Raw genomic sequence first — 17,867 nt, 5'->3', positions numbered from 1 at the left:
CAGGCTGCCCAGCAAGAATCATCAAATGAGGTAACTCAAATTTAATAAACTACAATATACTCAACCTGACATAAAAAGGCTATGTATTTGAGTAATGATTTATTCATTAGCCAAATAATAAATCTTTTTGTACACAAAACAAATATACTAAAATTGGTCAATCACTTGACTATAGATATGAAAACATTAAATTGTCACAGTAACATTCAACAGCCCTGGCCTCTAATAATATCCAAATAAAGGCCAAATTTTTATTGAAAACCTGGGGGTATTAGGCCCTAATCATCCATGTACTAGGAATCATAAGACTCTTTTGGTGTTGAAGAATCATAGACTCATAAAATTCTGGTATTAAAGTTAACACTCTCACTTAACAGATGAGTGTGTTAAAGTTCAAAATGCAGAAGTTCAAAATGCATCTTGAACAACTCTGAAGGCATCTATCACAAGCTCCATATATTATTTGGACTGAGTGACTCTACAGAAAGAAAGTGCAAGCTTCTAATATAACTAATTCTACAACAGAGATTTACACTAAAAATAGGAAGATTGAATTCATGGACTGGAGGATAATAGTAGCCACCTAAAATCAATCTTTCCATACATCCTCACCAACTAATAGATAAATTCAACAAGTAGCACAAATAAACCACACATAAACCAGTTCTTCAGCATTACTAGAAGATAGAATATAACAAAGTTTAAGTTAGCTATAAGTAGAGAAATAGGCAAAGATATAGTAGCCAAATAGCAACAATAAAGTAGGGGTTAAAATCCTTAGATCAAGGAGCTGGTGGTGTGGCTCAGTGGTGGAATACTTGCCTTGCACATGTGAGGCACTGGGTTTGATCCCCAGCACCACATAAATAAAAAATAAATAAATAATAAATAAATAAGCAAACAAACAAACAAAATAAAGGTATTGTGCTCATCTACAACTAAAAAAAATTTTTTTTATTGTTTAAAAAAATCCTTAGATCAAAAAATGACAAAATCATAGAATTTGGAGGGAAATGGATGGCATTAGAGCAGATTATGCTAAGTGAAGCTAGTCAATCTTTAAAAAACAAATACCAAATGACTCCTTTGATATAAGGGGAGTAAACAAGGACAGGGTAGGGACGAAGAGCTTGAGAAGAAGATTTACATTAAACAGGGATGAGAGGTGGGAGGGAAAGGGAGTGAGAAGGGAAATTGCATGGAAATGGAAGGCGATCCTCAGGGTTATACAAAATGTCATATAAGAGGAAAGGAGGGGCAAGACAAGATAATACAAATCGAAGAAATGATTTACAGTAGAAGGGGTAGAGAGAGAAAAGGGGAGGGGAGGGGAGGGGAGGGGAGGGGAGGGGGGATAGTAGAGAATAGGACAGACAGCAGAATACATCAGACACTAGAAAGGCAATATGTCAATCAATGGAAGGGAAACTGATGTGATACAGCAATTTGTATACGGGGTAAAAGCGGGAGTTCATAATCCACGTGAATCAACCGTGTAATATGATGTATTAAGAACTATGTAATGTTATGAATGACCAATTAAAAAAAAATCCTTAGATCAAAGTAAATTTCAAGCTAAAACTATTTTTAAGAAAGAGTCAAGAAAGGGACTTTTTAATAAGAAGTCATAATTCCTAATGAAAATATGATGCTTAATATCTATGCACTGGATAATACCAACCTCCTATATTTCCTACAGGAAATATAAAGAGAAATAGATAGAAACATACTACTGACATTAGACTTCAATTCACTGTTGATAGCAGACTTCAAAATAACAATTCTCAGTACCAAACAGATAACTGAACAACAACAACAAAAATAATAATAATATACAGAGGCACTAAAAGACTGAAGATATGATCTGGAATTGAATCTTATTATTGAGAAAAATAGTGACATTAAAGAGGGGGATCCAAGGATTAGAAGAGATTCTTATATCAGTGATAACTTCCTGATCTTGATAGCTATAATATAGTTATATAAAAACTTACATTTTTACCCAAAGTATTCCAGAGTGGTAGGGCACCATTTCACAAGCTCAACATCTGGATAAGGATACACCTTTTATTTAAGTTTGAAATTATTTCAAGTAAAGTATTTAGAAATAGTTAATGATCATAAATTGAATTGGGGTCTTTTTGACATATAATTTGTGCATTCTCATTTTCTGTTCCTAAGAAGATTTTCCTCATAGTTCATCCATCCATTGCCTCAATCATTTAACATTTACTGAATATCTAACTGCTAGCCTATGAATTTGGACAGTCAACACCATGTTTCCTAACTCAAGGAATTTACACATGAGTCGGGGGCAGAAGGGTTGCAGGGAAAATATTAATCAGCCACAAAACTGTAATGAGCTCCCCAAAAGAAAAATAAATTATAAGGAGCCTTTGTCAGTGAATTAACCCAACTTAGGGAGTCATGGAAGACTTTCTCAGTCAAGGAATAGATCAGTTCAATTCTAAGGTATATAAAAAACTAATATGGGGATGGGGGACAGAAACACTGCAGCATGTATTCCAAAATTCTCCACTGTTGCCTGCTCCCAAACATGTTCAATATATGATAATTATAAGATAATTAAAAATCCTCATTGTATCTGGGAGAAACAGAGACAGAAAGTCAAAAAGAAGCTTGCTAATTTAAAAAAAAACAAAAACAAACAAACAAAAAAACCCTCCACATTACTAAAATGCAAGACTGCCATCTAGTGGTGACTTCAGCAAATCCCTCTCAAGTAATAGAGGGTAGAGGGAGGATGGTTTATAGACATAAATTGTGACATAAATTCTCAAACAGCATTTTCTTTATAATTAAGAACAGAGTAAGAAATATACATATTGCAAAACTTCTTAAATTCAAGGCAACTCATTTGTAAGAAAACTAAATAATTAATATCAACTAAAAGATGTCAAGGAAAAGCAACTAAGGAAAAAAGCAGTGATCACATTTTCTAGTATCCAACACTAAATGCTCCCCCAAACAAGTCCTAAACAAACAAAAAAATAAACAGATGTAAGCTATTTTCCTAAATAATTCTACTTCTTCATTTCAGCAAAATAATTAAACAAATACCTCCCGTTCAAATAATCTTTAATCAGTCATCAGCACCATCCCTGAAACAAAGTAAAACATGGATCTGATGATCATAATATTAACTATACTGGTAGCTATAAATGTTTACAATGTGGAATTCTAGTTTTCCAAAATACTGGCCCCTTTCTTCTTCTAATCCTGCTAATGTTAAGATGAAACAACATTTGCTTTATGTGGAATTAACCTATCAAATCTAATTACAAAGTTTCGTAAAAAAATTACATCTACTGAAATAGCTCCTTAGTTTGTACTAAATTCCTAGTTAAATATTTACAAATACTTAGAAATAAAAAGAAAACTCACAACAGACAACTTCTTGTCAGAATCCAGGATGAATTTCTACTAAACTTAAGGCAGATGGAGCAAGACTGAGAAAAATTCAATGTATAATCTATTTTTGGTTTTTTCTTTTTGTATGTTATATTTTGGATTCTGAGGCTACACTTCACTATGCTTGAAGTCCCTTGAAGAACAACAAATAAAGAAGCTTAAAAAAAAAAGAAGGCAAAAGAAAAAAACAAGTATAGCAATATAAGAATTTTAAACACATTGAAATCATCAAAAAAACAAGTCAAACAACAAAATCATAAATTCTACACATCTGTAAACAAAACAGATTAATATTTGAAAGTAAGAAGTTTTAACTGAAACAATTCAACAAAGTAAAAGTATAAATAACCTGTTGCTAAATATTCTTGGGTCAAAAAGGACCCCTAAGCTACACATAATTAGAAACAATTTTTAAAAATAAAATTAAGATCTTAATATTAATATTTGAGCAGGATACAACAGAATCAAGTTGTACTCAAGAGCAAATTAAAAACTCCAAATGCTTTGTTCATCATACAAAAATATAGAAGCTAGAGGGAAAAAACTGACCTGCATGAAGATAATGGGAGAAAATAAACAACAACAAAAAACTTCTAAAGGAATAAACCAACATCCAGATTTTTTAAAATTATAAAACAAAACAAATTACATTGTAAGTACAAAAAAAGAGGAAAAAGAACAAGCAAGGAAACAAATATAAATATTGTAGATATCACAAATTTCTGCTACTGAGTTTCGAAAATCTAAATGTTGCTCAAATAAGAAAAAAAATTTATCAATACTGTCTCCATTTTTTAAAAAAATCATATAAAATCAAACTATACTGAGTAATGGAAAACTTGAAAAGTTATCCAGAGGTAACTTTTTCACCCAAAGAAGTGCAAATATCAATTTTAGAGGCACATTTTTTCCAAATTCACAAAAACATTAATGTTATCTAAATTGCTCTAGAACATAGCCTGGGAAAATAAAAGCCTCTTCTTTGAAGTGTTCCAAGTTAGCATCAGCCTGCTTCTGAAACTGGACGAAGATAGCCCTCCAAAAAGAAAGCGACTTGCCTAACTTATGATCAATGATGTAAAACCTTTAAACAAAATACTAACAAATCATGAATAGTTATTTATCAAGAGATCAATTTACATGGCCAAGTGGACTTATCCCAGAATTATTAAGCAGATGGCTTAATAATAGAAACATTATCAAAATACACAACACACCAACAGGCTCTACATAGCATTACATAGTTAAACCTTAAAAAAAAAAAAAAAAAACTCTTGTTAAGATCTAGTAAGGGGAGAAAGTCTCTATTAGAAAGAATATACGTCTCAAACAAGTGCTAACATGCTTAATGTAAACAGGGGTGCCATTACTGTTAAAGTCAAAATAAACAAGAATATGCAGTGTTTCCTTTTTATTTTAAACATTCTTAAAGTTATAACTGAAAACAGTGAAATAATGAAAGATAAATAACATACTGAATACAAGAAATTCCAGATACCTATCAATAAAATATGTTATCAACTGAGAAACCATGAGAATAAAAAGTTCAGTAAAGTTTGATTTTCAATATATAAAAGTCATTAACTTTCTTAATTACAAGTAATAACAAATCTAAAATAGAAATACTTAGTCATAACAGAAATGAACTAAAATACTTAGGAATAAAGGTAAAAATGTATGAAACATATTTAAAAAACATAAAATACTTAGATGAAGGCATAAAAAACTTGAATAAACAAAACAACATATCATGTAAGAACATGGCAATACTTAATATAAAAAATTCTTTCTCCTCCAAATTCTATAAATTTAACCAAATGGGATTTTTTGGTATTTATTGTGTATAATACACTGTTCTGAAAAAAATGGGGTAGAAAAGGGTTTTAAATTTTCTTAAGAAACTACAGAATGTTATACTATATTATAAGGTCAAAATAATTTAAAAACAAAGTGATAAGTAAAGCAACAATCTCTAAACAAATGCTAATATATGGTTAGGGCCATGCCTTTTGAGTACTGTGATATTTCAAACCAACAGGGACATATAATATGACCAAGAGATCAGAACAACCCAACTCAAATTCAAAAAGTGAGGAAGTATAAGTAAATTATGGTAATATATTATCTAATCTATTTTTATTAAGAGAGTAATGACAAATGTCTTCTAGATGTTATTTCTCACCCTTCTTACAAGCAGGTCAGACACACAGTTGCAAATGAGTTATAAACGTAAAATGTCTGAAAAACAATAAATTCCTCACCAAAATTTTAAAACTTTACTGAAAGAATACATTCAGTTGGGCACAGTGGAGCATGCCTGTAATCGCGGCAGCTGGGGAAACTGAAGCAGGAGGACCCCGAGTTCAAAGCCAGCCTCAGCAACTTAGCAAGGTCCTAAGCAACTCAGTGAGACCCTGTCTCTAAATTAAAATATTTTTAAAAGGGCTGCGGGATGTGGCTCAGTGGTTAAGTGTCCCTGGGTTCAATCATGGGTACCAAAAAAAAAAAAAAAAAAAAATCAGCAACTTTACCACTAAGAACAGGATTAAGTTTAAATCCCAATTCACAGGAAATGCCCAAATAAATTCAGATACATAAAGTTAAATATTAACACTGAAAATATACTATCAAATGTACTTCAAAAAGGCTGAAATAATTTAATACTTCAACTAGCACTGTAGTACCCAATTTCCCTAGTATTCAGCACTATATATTCATTCTTTTTTGAATTCTACTTCTAGGAATTCAAAGCAAAGCAATAATCAGAAACATATATGAAATTAAATAATTAAGGATACCTATTTCAAAATAGCTCATAATTTTGAAATGTTAAATAAGATTTAAATCTTCCTCAACTTGTAATTAAATAATTTATTGTTCCTTATTCAACACAATATTACACAGATATTACTAATAAAGTTGCTGAGTAATATTGTGTTGAATAAGGAACAAATAAAGTAAGTATATAACTACATTGTTTTATAAATTATTGTGTGGTAATAAATATATATGCAGTAGTCAAATGAGTTTCCACACTCAATCCCAACTCCAGAAAAGGGAAAAATTTAATTTTAAAGTTATGTGAATGCAAAACTTTTAAGGACAGATAACAAATGTTAAACAGTGGTTTTTATGGATGTTTTCCCCTCCTTCCTTCCTAGAGTTTCTTCTCAAAAACTTGTTTAATTTACCAAATTAAACAACTACTGTTCTATAATTTTAAAAAGGCTATGCTATAGCTGGCATACAGATAAAGAAATTCCACTTCTATGAATCTGTACTAAATAATTAAAATATTTTTAAAAGGGCTGCATATACAAGCATATAAGTACAGTGGTCATCTCAGCAACAGAAATTAACCATAAATAACTTAAGTTCAATGAAAAAGAAAGGCTCAAGTATAGTATCTCTATAGAATGTCTATTAAAACTCAGAGGAATATTCAATGACAAAAAATACATACAAAATAACACTGGATTAAAATATAGAATATGAAATGGCAACCTCATTCTAAAAATAAATATATAACTATATTTATACAGAAATCATATACAGTATTATAAAAAGGCTGGAATAAAACAACAAAGGCTAAATTGATTATCTCTGGACAATGCATTGTCAGTGGTTTTAATTCTCTTCTTAACACCATTCTGTTTTCCAAATTCTCTACAAAGTGAGTTTGGCAAGTGTGATATACATACAAGAATATCCAAAGGAGAAAGGAGAAGGAGGAGAGGAAATTTAAAAATAAAGCAGCCATCTGGCCTACTGCTTTGAGTTAGTTTTAGTTATAGAATTTAATTCATTTTACAATTTAAATGACACTAACAGAAGAGATTATTTTATCTACCACATGTATGCATAGGCATTTTTTTTTTAAGGAGAAGAACTGTTCCAAGTGTATACTTTTATTTTCAAATATATACTTTCAACTTAAAATTTTAACGAGTATATTAGTTTAAATGTTACAAAAGTATTACTTTTAAAGGGTAAAAATAAAAGTAGTTAGTAAAAAGGCACCCACCCTACAACACTATTTGAAAGTTATATTGACTATCATATCAGGAATACATGTGTTAATATTTTACTCTTAATGCAAATAAAATTACATTTAATTAATTATTCTTTTCTCCTCTAAAAACATTGTTTACATATATTTGTAAGTTTAATAAGGAAAATACTATATTTCTTATTTTGATAATATTAGAGTGAGTTCTCACTTAAGATTTAAAGTTATATTAAGGCTTAAAGTCAACAAATGTTTGTAAGAAACATTACATGCAATGATTAGTAGCTATATAATAAAATCACAAAAATAAAAATGTGAAATCTACAACACCAACAATATTCATATTACTATTCCTGCTTTACTAAAAATAGACATTCTTAAAAAACTCACTTAAAAACTAGCTAACTAAAAAATATTTGAAAAGTATTTATAACTAAACTAGGTATTATTGTACCCAATCTTCCTATAATTATTGCAATAAATAAATGACTGTCTAAAGCTTTTATCTCATATATATGAATTCTAGACTATGGTATTAGTTCCTGTTTTTCAGATAAATAATCACAATTGGGAACCTCCTAAAGCTTTAAAGAGCATCATCATAGTCATACTTTTAATAACTTAAATTATTTGATCCAGATAATACAGCATCTCACACCTCAGTTGTCAAAAGCTTTTCAATCTTTATAATGAATAAGACCTCTAAGATTTTATTAACTAATCACAAATAACACTTTTCTCCTCAAACTCCATTGTAAATATTTTTGTATGCCATAAAAAAAATCTTTTATCCTATCTAACAAACTGCAACTATCAGAATAAATACTTAAAACTTGATGTTTTAATTTTAAATTGCTGATGTAAGTTTATACATTTATAGTACCTCCACAGACATAATGTAAGATCAGATGCCAAATAACCCTTAGTTTTGTACTTATTAAAGTACTAAACACAAAAACCTTAAATGAGTCTATATACTTGGTACAGCACTAGAGTTTGGTTTTTTGTTTGGTTTTGGTTTTTTTAATGGTCTAATGAGAGAGCAGTAGAGAAAACCAATGAAACAAAAAACTGGCTCTTGGAAAATGTAAATAATATCAATAAACCTCTAGCTAGATTGACAACAACAATAACAAAAGAAAGCACAAATTATCATTAATGGGAGCAAAATAGGGGCTATCACTACAGACCCTGAAGATATCAAAATGACAATGAGAATACTACAACTCATTTGACAACACAGAAGAAACAGACCAATTCCTAGCAAATTACCACAACCCATTCAAAATGAAAAAGATAATTTGAATAGCCCTAAAATTATTAAAGGTATTAAATTTCCAATTAAAAAGACTATCGTATATGGAAATCTTCAGAATCAGATAGTTTCACTAAGGAATTCTACCAAACATTTAAGAATTAACACCAATTCTACACAAATGCTTCCAAGGAAAGGACGCTTCCCAAGTTTTACCAAGTCAGTATTATCACAATACTTAAAGTAAATGGAGATGGAGATTGAGATGGAAGAGGAGGAGGAAGAGGAAGGGAAGGGCAAGAGGAAATACCATAAATCTGTATCCATCCCAAGTATAAATACATATTGTTAACAGAATATTAGCACTTTTACACACCAACTCTAGGGCTTATTCCACAGATTTAAAGTCTGATTCTATATTTTAAAATCAATCACGGTAACATACCAAATTAATGGGCTAAAGAAAATCACACAAACTTATGGAGTCATTGGTACACACACACTAAATCTTTGCCTTTATTCAATTTGGATAACATCAACCATATCCATAAATTTTAAACAGCTTTCCTACATACCATGATTTTCACCAACAAATCAAAACTGTACCTATATCAAATTTCATGAAACAGATCTTGAATATTTGAGAATTCCAAAAAACAAGACATTAAAATATCTTTAAAAGTCAGTGATTTTCTGTTGTTGTTGTTGTTTAACTTCTGTACAACAAATAGGATGCCTGCATGCACTCTCAATTGAGAAAGAAAACTGTCTTACCATAATTAAACTGACTGTTGGACTTTTCACAGTTAATGATGTTAAACCTATAAGCAACACCTGGCCGCATTCCACTGACTTCAAAGTAAAACCACTGATGATAATGATTGCTGTTTATATCTGAGTTCAGAATCAGATCATATTCATTTCTGAAAATAGAAGGTAAACACATCTGATGAAAATTAGGAAAATATTTGTGCATATAAAGAATGAGATCATTTTAAGTAACTTACTTTCTTATTTGGATTACTTTGCGAAGATTCCCAGATTCAAATTTGGAGTTAAACTTCAAAATGTCTCCTTCTTCTGGAATGGTGTAACTAGACAAATATTTTAAAAAGTGTACTAAAATATATTGCATTTAAGCAGATGATCAAAAAACAAATAAAACTACACTCAGATTAAAAGTGTTATCACTTTTGCCACCTCGAATCCCTTTTCATTTTTAAAGCAAAGGATATAACACAGGGAAGTACATACTTTGACATTTATAGACCCCAAAAAACTATAATTACAACAAGAAACTTGTTCTTACAATATTCTAATATAATTGAAACTTTTAACTCACTGGAAAAAAATCATTTCTAAAATACTGATTAGTAGATAGAAAAAAACCTTGTTTTTAAAATTGCATACAACCTACATGAGTAGCAATAATGCTAATAAACCATGCAGTTCATTGGAGAAAACATTACCTTCAATCTAGACAACAGTTATTTAATTAGCCCCCCAAAGTGACAGGTATTATCCTCCTTTTACATGTTCATTATTTTAGCAATTATTTATTGAGCACCTACTAGGTTTCAGATAATTGTTTTAGTTGTTTATTTGGTTCCCTGATCAAATAAAAATTTCTGCTCTCTGGAAATTACATTGTAATAGGGGAAAACTAAAACTCTAAGAAGCTCAATGATTTTTATTCCAAAGTAATTTCAGTTAAAAGTAATAGCAGTATGCCAAACTTAGGGTTCTTGAATTTCTATTTTTATCATGTCTGCCCAGTTTCTCCAATACAGAACTGTGAAAACTGAAATAACTCAGTGATTTTTAATAAAATAGATATCTCTTTCTCATTGTAAGAATATTATTTAAATTTGGTCATTAGCTTTGGGTATAGCTTTTACTTTCACCTCTCTACCAAAAATCTTTGTAAAAGTGTTTATCTCCTCCAAATATTATCAGTAAAATGTGAAATTTCCCTTAGAATAATCAGAGAAAGGAGAAACCCACCAAAGGCTAACTGAACAAATGACTGAATAATATTCACAGTCAACATTTGTAATTTTCATTGATTTATTTATTCTTAAATCCAAAAAGGTGATATCAGTGAGAATCCTAAGTAATAAATAACTAACATGCCAAGGATCACAAATAAATGGCTTCAAAGCTAAGTCAGGTAACTTAAATAACTGAAACTGTCTGTAAACTGTAAGAGATAATAAGATGGAGCAAGTGGTGGGAACTGGTGAAAATTAGCAAGCACATGCTTCATTCTTAAGGAGATGATAATTTGTTGTGCTTAGGAAATGAAGGTTCAATATTGCTGGACAAGTCAGTATTTCACATGAAATCTCCATTCTTTTAAGTGGAGGTAATTTTATTTAAAAAAAAAAAAAAAAAAAACAGCATTAGGCTGGGCAGGCCGGCATGCAAGCAGTTTGGAAGGCTGAGGCAAAGGACCCCAAGTTCAAAGCAGCCTCAGCAACTTAGTAAGGCCCTAAGCAAGTTAGGAAGAACCTGTCTCTAAATGAAATATAAAAAATGGCTGGAGTTGTGCCTCAGTGGTTAAGCACCCTTGGGTTCAATTCCTGGTGCAACAAAATCAAAAACAAATAACAACAACAAAAAATTAGTTTCTGGCCTATAAAATCAAACAAATAAAAGCTTGTGATATATTCAATTCAAGTAAATAAGCATAATTTACCATAATTATTTTATCCTTGTCAAAGGATGAAAACACAGCAAGGTAGAAATTAACTGTAATTTTTTTTTATCTTTTAGAAATAACAGTAAAATTTTACTATAAAAACAAAAATAAGGTTTTTAAAATCAGACTTACTTTGGGTTATCTAAGTCATATACCACTCGATCTATGATATCGGTCTGATGTATTAGCCTCTCAATATCTTGGGCAATTTTTGTCCTGAAATCATAAAAGAGAAGTTTGATCAAAATTCACTATTATATATGCCAATGCACAACCTTCTCCAAAATAAGTTTTGGATGAAAAAGGTGTAAAATGATAAAGTCCAATAGTGGGAGAGAAGAGAGAGGAGGAGGGAGGAAAGGAAGGAAAAGAAGAAAAAGAAATGAAGAGAGGGGAAAAGAAAATGGGAAGGAAGGAAGGAAACCAAGAATGTCCATTAGAATTAGCGTGAATTAGCTGGATACAGTGGTGCACACCTATAATTCCAGCAATTCCAAAGGCTGAGGCAGGAGGATCACAAGTTCAATATCAGCCTGGGCAAAACAGTGAGACCCTTTCTCACAATAAAAAAAAAAACATAAAAAGGGTTAGGGATATAGTTCTGTGGTACAGTGACACTGGTTTAATCTTACATGCACACACACACACACACACACAACATACATACATACATAAATAAATAAAAAGAAGGGTTGGGGAGAGAGGGAAGGTAGGGATTTGCTAAATCATTAGGCACATGATTTTGTATACACAATAGCAGCAGTGTTAGAAGTGGTTAATTTGAAATATCATATTACGTAAGATTTTTTAAAACCCACCTAGCTGGGAATTTGGCCAAAATTCAGTTAATAGTCAGTTTGTATGTTTTACAGAATCCCCCCTCATTTCTGTGGTGGGAAAGGAAGGTGGAAGAAAGGAATACACCTGTGTCAGGGAGTGAAAAGTGGTCCTTGGGTTCCCAGGATACTCAGAGCTTCATATTATTCTGAATCAGTATAGCAAAACAGACACTAACTAACTGGAAAATTTCTAAAAGCCCTGCCACTGTCCTAGAAGACTAAGCCACTCACAACTCACAATCTTCCCCATCAATATTTAAGTCACCTGACCAGGTGGCACCAAACTGCAGCCAAAACAACATATTTGGATCCTGAAGCCAGATGCTAGAATTCAGGTAGGCCAACCAAAGTCCTGCTAATGTTAACACACTGCTACTGTTCATAGCACAGCTTGTTCTTAAGGAGAAAGTCAAACTATATAAACTGATTTAAATTTCAAGTTTGTTCATTTCAGTAATGAAAATTAGAACAGTGATTTATAGATTCATGGGAGCAGAATAATAAAGTTTGCCAAAAAAATTATAATAAAACCTCAAGAATATACTGCATACTTAAAGTCTCCTTAACTTCAGGCAAACCTGAAACTAGCCTCCTGCACAAAGACACCGCTCTGTGATTAGAGCATAACCTCAAATTCAAAACAATCCTAGAACCTGTAAAGAATGAAACATATTATTGGAAAAACATTAAAATGTGTAACAGTTATACATATAAGAAAGACACCAAAAAATAAGAAAGTACAATGCCAACAATTCTTAATTACTAAACAAGCATAATTTATTTTAAGTTTATTCTATTAAAATAACATAAATGACAAACTAGTCTATCAAGTTAAAAAATCTAGTATCAAAAATTAAGCTATAAATTCTTAAATTTAATTTTAATGTCATAACTTTAAAATACCTAACTCTTTCTAAAGAAACAGACTTTTTAGAAAGCTATCATAGTGATAAACAAATTCAGAGTTTATATTAGACCTTCCAGACCTTCAACAGAGAAAGTTCTACGTACACTCAAATATATCACACATGTAAAATTTTAAGTGTTCCAGTATGGATGAATAACTAAAGACATTCATTTATTTAATTTAAAAAGATTGATATAGACCACCAATGTGCAAAAATAAATAATTACAAAAGTTTGGGGTTGTTTTATTTAGGAAAATGATACTGAAAGGATGCTTACAACAGCTCAGTTCTATAGCTATATTCCACATGAAACAGGTTCAGAAAGTACAGGCCTGTCTGGTAAGGTGGCATAAACCTGTAATCCCAAGATGGTGTCTCAAAATAAAATAAAATGGGCTGAGAATGTAGCTCAGAGGTACAGTATTCAATCAGTGGGTTCAATCTCCAGTACCACCAAAAAAAAAAAAAAAAAAAAGTTGTCAAGTGGGAAACAGGTGATGTCCATTGCACCTAATTTTTTTTTTCCAAGAAATACCAGGAATTTGGCCTTTTATGTAAAATCTTCTAAAGGTTCCAATGTTGGTAATCAGTTTTAAATTAAAAAAAAAAAAGCCCACGTTAAACCAAATCATGTGCAAGTTGTACAAGACCACTGTTTTTCAACCTGACATTGTATTTTGGGGAACCATTAATTGCCATTTATATTAGACCTGATCTAAAATGAATACTTGAATGGAAGAGGGAAAATCATTTTTTATTCAGATATGTATTTGTGTAACTAGATTTCATAAAAGAACATTAATCGTTCCTTTACACATTTGCCTATTAAAATATATGGCTCTCCAGACAAAATAAAACATGTATATTTTAAGTATTACCTCAAAATTAGTGACATTCAACATTTATCAAAGGCTTGGCTCAAGAAAATAACTTATGCAGGGCAGTCTGTAAAATGTGCAGCCCGTTCAGTCCATACTCAAATGATCACACTATATGCAGCTACCCACAAAAGACTGTTAGGTTTTTCAACCACAAAGCCACACAGTAAGAAAAAAATTAATGAACCTTATTGCTGTATTTATGTAAGGAAATTATAGGAAATGATGTTAATTATACACATAATGGGGTTCTCTGAGGATCCATATTATTATCCATATCTTCTATAAAGAAAATCCAAGATAATCTTCTTCACAAGATAGTATGACTTATCTACATGTGTGTTCCATCAAGATACATCACACACACACACACACACACACACACACACACACATACACACAGTGATTAACAAAACAGATTCATGATCTAGACCTGGGTTTGACTCTTGGCTCTGCCAAGCAGATAAACTACTCAAAAATCCTGAACTTCAACTTATTCTTTTGTAAAATAGAGAAATAACAACACCTCCTTCATAGAGCTGTTACAATACTAAGTGGCACACTTTATATGCATATATACACAGCATATAAAATGCTTACTACTTAATTCTGTGCCTGACCCATAAAAATCATCCACTAAACCCATCTGCTGCTTTTGCTCCTACCAATATACTTCTACAGCTTCCTGAATTCTAGAAGTACTCATGCTTCTCCCAAAGCTATTTTTTACTTAACATGACAAATCTAGAATTTTGTTTTCCTTATATTATTTTCCTACAATTCTTCACCTACTTTTTAATTTAAACTTTCTGAGTAGGTAATATACTGATTTTTTATTGATTTAAAAAAATGACAGCAGAATGCATTACAATTCTTATTACACATGTATCACAAATTGGGTGTCAACATGTTTTATATAGAGATGAAAAATTGTGGTATATATGTGTAATATACTGATATTCTAAAAAATTTTAAATATGACATAAAAGCATAAAAGAAAAGGCTCCTTTTTCGACACAATCCATTTCCTCCACTCACCCAATTAGGTAAATACTTTTTTACTTTCCTTCTAGATTTTACTTTATATATTGAGTGCCTTTTACTAATTCAGAGTGCCTTTCCCTCTTTGTTTTTAATGTCATAAAAATACACTCCTTGCTTATTTCATTTAATAATATATCTTACAGCTCATTCCATCAATGCAGAGTGACTTTTGTCATCCAACCATTGAACAGAATTCACCAAACAGATATATCATAATTTATTTAACTTTGATTGATGAGCATTTGAGTATATCTCATAAATTCCTAGATATCGGATTAATGTGTCAAAGAAAATATAGTGCTAATTGTGACAGACCCTGTCAGAATGCCCTCCACAGGAGTTATTATCATTGACAGTCTCACCCTCAACGTATGAAAGAACCTATTTTTCCAAAGCCTCAGCAATAAAATGTGCTGTTAAACTTCTAGATTTTAGCCAAATTTGATACAGAATATTTTAACTTATTTTGAGTTGAAGTTGAAAATATTTTTGTGGTTAAGAGCTGCTATACTTTCTTTTCCTTATTTGTCATTTTGTTTTATTTTGTTGGTTATATTTTCAGAAAATACCTTAAATGCTTTTTAAAACAAGCAACATATACCATATAAAATTATAAAATAACAAAATATCTATTACAAAATGTAGCTAGAGTTTTCTATATAGATGAAAAATAATGGAAAGAAATCAAAATACTGGTCACCTTTGGGGCACACAACAAAAAGTGACCTTTCTTCTTTTATTTTGTTATGTCCTGGTTTTATGAAATACAAAAACAGGAAAAAAGCACTAATAATGTTAAGCATACACTAAATATGAGATGAATTTAATTACAATTTTTAAATACAACTTAAACCAAAACTAGAACTTAAATAATCATTAGTATATGTTTATAATAAACAAATTTTAATGCATTATCTACAGAGATAAGAATCTTACAACAGACATTTTCCTTTCAAATGAGGCAGATTTAGAAGTTTTATTCATTTTATACTAAACCTTCTTTTAAAAATATTAGTGGTGCATACTAGGAAGATAACCCACACAATAGAAATTTAAAACATTAAAGCTATTTTCATTGAATACCTTAAATCAGCCTGATGCCTCTAAAAATAATAAAACAGTAAATCTTCATTAATTTCAGTACTGCTCATTCACAATGCTACCGCACTCAAACAAGGACCAAGGAATAGCAAAAAGAGTCACAAAATGCTCATCATTTGTTCAAAAAAATAAGCTGCAGAAGACTGGGCAAGTAAGTTAAGCAAACTGGAAGTGACTTCATCAATGTATTTCAAAAGACAAACATTTCAGAGTGCTTTGAAATATCAGTTACCTGGCCCATATTAGGTTTTTTATTGTATACAAAACCACAGTCTCAGACCATCCAGCTACTAGGTTCAGCAAACCTTTCCTGTAAAGGGCCAGATGGTAAACATTTTGGGCTTTGCTGGTATCTTTCACAACCATTCAATTCTACTATTGTAGCTCAAAAATAGCAACCAAAAACATAATAGACATGGCTGTGTTCAAAAAAAAAAAAAAAACCTTTGTTTATATAAATTTTGTATAATTTTCATGTCATAAATTACCAATTTTTCTCTGAAATGTTTTAATGAATTAAAGGTGGAAAAAAAAAAACATTTTTAGCTTGTGAGAGAACAAAATGGGTAGCAGACCAGATTTGGCACATGGGCTATAGTTTCCAATTCTAATCCAAGTGGAAGACTATCAAACTTTTTTGATTTTGGCCAACAAGAAATACACTTAAAAAATCATAACCCAAGTAGTAGTAGAATGCTTGCCTAACATGCACTGAGGTCCTGGGTTCAGTAGCTGGTACTACAAGAAGAAGAAGAAAAAGAAAGAAGAAGAAGGAAGAAGAAGGAGGAAGAAGAAGGAGGAAGAAGAAGGAGGAAGGAAGAAGGAGGAAGGAAGAAGGAAGAAGAAGAAGAAGAAGAAGAAGAAGAAGAAGAAGAAGAAGAAGAAGAAGAAGAAGAAGAAGAAGAAGAAGAAGAAGAAGAAGAAGAAGAAGAATTTATAATCCTACAAAGAGAAAGAGGACATAAAAGATTATAATAACTTAGTTGTACCACATGTGAACACTGCTATTTTCTATTAGTTATTAATAGTTAATGACTCAAATTTGAAAAACACTAACTCTCTACTTCCTTTTTCTTCAGTCAAGAAAACTGGTCTCTAGAGAAATAAAACTGCTTGCTAAGACACCCGCGCCCATGCGCGCACATGCGCGCAGCGCAGAGAGTCAAAGGGTGAACTACATTTAGAACTTGCTTTTCAGAGAGCATTCTGCCCTGACAAGGTGTCCCTCACCACGCCAAACAGTTTTACTGCATTCATTGAATCTAATCCAAGTATTTTTGCTATATGCACTTGTTCTCAGCCTCAAACTAATTTAACTTGAAGGAACAAATAATTCTGGAAAGTTTTCTACTTATTTATCAGCAATATTGGGTAAAAAAAATGAAAGAGCAAGAGAAGATATACAACTTTGAGCAATGAGACTACATTCTTCACAATTTCCACATGAACACTTGGGACATTTGCAGAGGAGAGAAGAGGCAATAAGTTTCAAATACCAACATACTCTTGTCTATAACTTATAAACATTTTTTAAGTGAAAACATTTTATTTTTTTGTAGTAGTTATAGCTAAAGTAACTAACATTTATTGGAGAAAATCCTACACATCTAAATAATATAAACAGAATCATATAAATGATACATGTCTAATGTAAACACATAATACATCTAATATAAATCCTATACATCTAAATAATATAA

At 31.1% G+C, this 17,867-nt stretch overlaps 1 protein-coding gene across 8 annotated transcripts in view; it reads right to left on the bottom strand.

Annotated features, from left to right (window-relative positions):
* The window catches only part of Agtpbp1 (ATP/GTP binding carboxypeptidase 1), a 169,106-nt gene that overhangs the window by 52,327 nt on the left and 98,912 nt on the right, over positions 1 to 17,867 (bottom strand). For all 8 annotated transcript variants that reach the window (XR_003302792.2, XM_026410611.2, XM_026410615.2 and 5 more), the window contains 3 exons: positions 11,530 to 11,613; positions 9,704 to 9,790; positions 9,471 to 9,619 (listed from right to left, as the gene is read on the bottom strand). Coding sequence is in view for 7 of the 8 variants with exons in the window: in XM_026410611.2 (XP_026266396.1) it covers positions 9,471 to 9,619; positions 9,704 to 9,790; positions 11,530 to 11,613 (320 nt within the window). In the remaining variant the exon portion in view is untranslated. The remainder of the gene's footprint in view (positions 1 to 9,470; positions 9,620 to 9,703; positions 9,791 to 11,529; positions 11,614 to 17,867) is intronic.

The sequence above is a fragment of the Urocitellus parryii genome, chromosome 4 (assembly GCF_045843805.1).
Source record: "Urocitellus parryii isolate mUroPar1 chromosome 4, mUroPar1.hap1, whole genome shotgun sequence".
Lineage (NCBI taxonomy): Eukaryota > Metazoa > Chordata > Mammalia > Rodentia > Sciuridae > Urocitellus > Urocitellus parryii.
The sequence above is the reverse complement of the archived record's forward strand: the minus strand, read 5'-3'. Positions and strand labels throughout refer to the sequence as shown.